Source organism: Lathyrus oleraceus, chromosome 5 (genome assembly GCF_024323335.1).
Source record: "Lathyrus oleraceus cultivar Zhongwan6 chromosome 5, CAAS_Psat_ZW6_1.0, whole genome shotgun sequence".
Taxonomy (NCBI): Eukaryota; Viridiplantae; Streptophyta; class Magnoliopsida; order Fabales; family Fabaceae; genus Lathyrus; species Lathyrus oleraceus.
The window spans coordinates 468,660,479-468,665,333 of NC_066583.1; the positions used below are offsets into that span (position 1 = coordinate 468,660,479).

At 40.3% G+C, this 4,855-nt stretch overlaps 1 protein-coding gene across 1 annotated transcript; it reads left to right on the forward strand.

The window, feature by feature from the left end:
* The first annotated feature begins 3,047 nt into the window (after positions 1-3,047).
* Positions 3,048-3,563, forward strand: LOC127081379 (subtilisin-like protease SBT2.3). The gene has a single exon (XM_051021639.1). The coding sequence runs from the start codon at positions 3,048-3,050 to the stop codon at positions 3,561-3,563; it is 516 nt and encodes a 171-aa protein (XP_050877596.1).
* Positions 3,564-4,855: the final 1,292 nt, after the last annotated feature.

Below are 4,855 nucleotides of genomic sequence, written 5' to 3' on the forward strand. Positions count from 1 at the left end.
TCATGAGGCAGGGGTTGTTACCTCCACTATGCACTAGTGTCATACCCCGATTTTGATCCTGAATTTTTATGTTTGTTTGGCATGCTTGGCCTAGCTTTACTTTGGTTTTGTATGAGGATTGTGGTTTTGATCCAAAGTCATGGTGTTGTGAGTGTGAATATATCTATAGTCTGGGACATCTGAAAAAAACAGGTTTCTTGTGTTTCAAGCCACTTTCTAGTCATGTTATTGGTTCATGGATACTATGCCAAAACCCTAACCTTATGGTCTTATTTCATTGGTTTTGTTCATACACATTATCAGTCAGGTTATTTTCTTTTCAAAAGTCAAACATTCAAGTCATGACTAAACCAATTTTGAAAACCAACTTCAAACCATTTTGCTAATCCATTTCAATTTATTTCATGTCATTGTAAACCATTACATTCGATTCCATACAAGAAAATACAAAATTTGGCATTTTTGACCAACTGTTGACTTTGGTCAACAGTTGACTTTTTGGTCAACTTTGACCAAAGTCAACCCAAATTCATTCACCCATAATAGTCCATTGAATTCCATTTACAAGAAAAATACAAAAAAAAATGAACTTTGACCAATTTGTTGACTTTGGTCAGTAATTGACTTTTTGGTCAACTTTGACCAAAGTCAACCCTCATTTGCTTTTGCCCATCCAAACTTGGCATGACCCTTTTGCTTCAATGTACATCCCATCCTCATCTTGAAGGTCCGAATCACACTACAAATTCACAACAAGCCTATGCAATCCGATTGGCAAAGGAAAGGAAATTGCATCAGCAGCGTTATATTCAACAGCAGCAACAGCAGCTTGCTGCAACAAATGCACCGATTCCACATGGTCAAGCACAAAGTTCCCAGGCCCAATCACAAAGTTCATCTCAGCAAATATCTGTTTCACCTGCAACACCATCACCTACAACACCACCATCCTGGGCTCAATAGAAATCCTGGTTCTAGTGTGACTAGTCGAGCAGTGAAGCAACGACAACGGCAGGCACAACAGAGGCAGTATCAACAGCCTGCGAGGCAACATCCTAATCAGCCACAGCATACACAGGCTCAACAACAGGCTAAACTTTTGAAGGGAATGGGAAGAGGAAGCATGTTGATCCATCAGAACAATTCTGTTGATCCTTCTCATATAAATGGATTATCTGTAGCTTCAGGAAGCCAACCTGTTGAGAAAGGTGATCAAATTACACAAAAGCAGCAGGTCATAACCGTTTCAAGTCAATCAAAATCATGATCCAAGCAAAGGAAATGGGCCATGTGATGCTATATGAACTAAAGCTCGTTAAAGAAAGCCTTACCACAAACTATCCATGTTCCTTATGAACCTTGAGATGTTGATTAAGAACCATGAGATTTGCCTTCACACCACAGTCATTGGGATTTGAAAACAATGGCAAAAGAGCATGGGTTGACAGAATTATGCAGGCTGAAAATAGGGATGTTAACACAGCTCTATCTGTCATTTAATCCAACACATCAGCGGCAACATGCTTGGCCTCAGTTTCTTTGACTCTTTCATCTCTAATTGGAGCTTGGATTGCAAATAACTCCAATATTTTCTTCCAGAGTAAATTAATCTATGGTGACACAAAAGCAATCAACCATAACCCGATCCGTATCAACTCTCATAAACCTTGGATCACAGGAAGTCCTCACATGTTAATGGCAATTAAGTTGGACTGCTCATTTCCAGCACTCAATATCACAAAGAAACTCCCCCTAAAACCTGCAGTTGGCACACTTTACTGCAACCTGGAATCAACAGCATTTCATAAGCCAATGTTGCACACAATAAAACCTGCTCCGGGAACACCGACATCCTGCCCAACAATCCAAAAACAGTTCAGTGAAAAAAGCATAGAGTTGAAGGGTCAAGCCAAATAATATACCAAAATCAAGTTCCAAACTTCTTTCTCTTACAATGAAGCTCTTGTGGAAAACTCACATGAGGCTACAACTGATTAAACTAGTCCTCTGCTGTTACGTGTTTGCTTTCAAGTCCTGCATATTTCGTTGGTTCTCTTGTCGTTTGTACGTGTAGGGTGGAATCATGGGACTGCTTGAACTTGGTGCTTGGATTTTGGAGGTTTGCACGTCGTCATTTTGAATTGGAGCTATTGTTGTTTGCAGCTGGTGTGCGTGGATATCGCGCGTTTGGCTTGACGGGATTGCATATATAGCTAGCCCTATAAAGCACAGAATCAGAACTGTACTTCCAGTTGCTATCAAAATAGTAGCACCTCTGCTAAGAGAAGTTCCTCTGCACTAATCTGAATAATTTAAATATCACTGTCACCAGCTGCATAGAAGTTGCAATTGTAATCACATTGTATTTTTTATCTCACCTGAAAAAGAATAAGGAAATGCAGTGAAGTAACGAATAAGTCAGGTAAAACGGAGCCGAAGCATGTCAGATTAGAAAGAAAAAATGTCTCACGTCAATGTGTTTTTGTACTGTGAACCGACTGTTACGTATGCAATCTGGTTGTCTTGTAAATCCACAAGCTGCAACTGAGGGCAAATGTTGTCTCCCATTTCAAGTGTACTGTTCAAGGCATTGTGTCTTAGTTTTCTGAGAATAGTTTAAAACACAAAAAAATATGGTTACTCATTCCATTGCTACTTCGATCATAGTGCCGCATCTCAGCTCTCTCAACAGAAAGAGTTCAATTTGCGAAAACCATCTTCTTACCATTATGATTTACTTCTTTCGGGATTTTTGACGTTATTGTGTGGCCTTATTGGAATTCCTCCCGCAAATGGGGTCATACCGCAATCTCTGATGCATACGAAAAGCCTCGCAACTCTTAAACATCAATTGCTTCGTAACAAACTCGTGATAACTGCTCTCCAATACAACAAAACAAATAGAACCTGCAACAAACAACAAAGTTAGCAGCAGACACAATGTTCACAAGCTGACTTCAATTTGAAACTCTATAGCTACCATTACCTGATTAATGGATTTGCTGTTCTTGTTACCCAACAGCAGGCAGAGAGACTATCAGGCAACGATGAAGTGTCCAATGTGGTTTTGGTTTTTTTCTGTTAGAACAGCGGCTACACATACTCCACAATTTTTGGGTATGCCACAAGGAGCATGGTCTCAAAATGGTGGTTTTGATATTGCTGGAGAAGGAGTTGTTATTGGGTTTGTTGACATTGGAATAGATCCATCACACCCTAGTATCGGCGACAATAAATCTCAACATCCATATCCTGTTCCTGCTCATTTTTCTGGTATCTGCGAGGTTACTCGAGATTTTCCATCTGGCTCTTGCAATAGAAAACTTGTTGGGGCCCGTCATTTTACAGCATCTGCTATAACAAGAGGAAATACTCCCAAATATGGTCTGATATTCCACTCTTCTTTTATTGGTCGAGCATCTGCCAAAAACAAGGGCCGCATGGCTCGCTATCTTGCAAACAAATGCTCTATTGCATCTAGGATTGACTGCTTTTCTGAAAAGGGTACTTCAGCATTTAGTGAGAAACTCCGTGAGCAAGTTGAGGAGCGACTTGACTTCTGATGTAATTAGGTGCATCTTTGAGACACTTCATTCACAGAATGAGCTGTTAGCTAACCATCCAAATTCCCGCATATATATTACTTCGAGTGGCTTAGTGGAATTTGATGGATACCATCTTGAGAGTGAACCTTGCGTTGCCTGCAGCTCTCCAGAAGTACCTTACAGCAGGATGAAGCTGGAATCCCTGAAATCAGAAACAAAATTCACTGATAATCGCATCATAGTGAAATGTACTGGAAGTTACACAATCCAGACTGTGACCATGAATGTTCATGATATCAGAAAGTCAAAATCACTGAAGGATTTGATATCTGATAATAATCCAATGGTTGTAGCTAATGCTGTCGCGGCATTCGCTGAAATTCAGGACAATAGCAGTAGACCCATCTTTGAGATCACTAGCCACACACTGTCAAAGCTCCTCACTGCGTTAAATGAATGTACAGAATGGGGTCAAGCTTTTATACTGGATGCTCTATCTAGATACAAGGCTGCTGATGCGCGTGAGGCAGAGAACATTGAAGAAAGAGTTATGCCACGGTTACAGCATGCCAATTGTGCAGTTGTACTATCGGCTGTTAAGATGATCCTTCAACAAATGGAGCTCATCACCAGTACTGATGTGGTCCGGAGTCTTTGCAAAAAGATGGCCCCTCCTCTTGTGACATTACTCTCAGCAGAACCTGAGATACAATTTGTTGCCCTGCGAAATATCAATCTTATTGTACAAAGAAGACCGACAATTCTTGCACATGAAATTAAGGTGTTCTTCTGCAAATACAATGATCCTGTCTATGTGAAAATGGAGAAATTAGAAATTATGATAAAGCTTGCTTCAGACCGAAATATGGACCAGGTTTTATTGGAATTTAAGGAAATGCATTAATTTGCCGGCTTACCGATGGAATTCGCCCATGATGGAATAGGCATCAAACCAAAGCATCCTGCAATGCACCAGTAACAACAAGTCAGCAACAACGGGTAACAAGAAACCAACTGAATCCAAAAACATTCAGTGTAAATAACCAGAAGCATCAATGCATAATTCATGAATGCGTGTGTCAATGACCAATCTACCGTGAACACAAGTCAAGCCATGAAATATTGATCCAAATGGAGCTACCAACACATTGGATTTACAGGACTTGTTATCCCGTTGTAATGGCTATCCTTGAGGCATGAATTTGGAAGCAAATGCATTGGTCCTGTATCCTACAGTGGCCAAAACCAACATGAGCCTCACATAAGAAAAACAATGCTAACACGCTTAAACCACCTGATGAACTGAACAA

Coding starts and splice junctions, on each gene's coding strand:
- LOC127081379 (XM_051021639.1), top strand. CDS start 3,048: ATGAAGTGTCCAATGTGGTTTTGGTTTTTTTCTGTTAGAACAGCGGCT.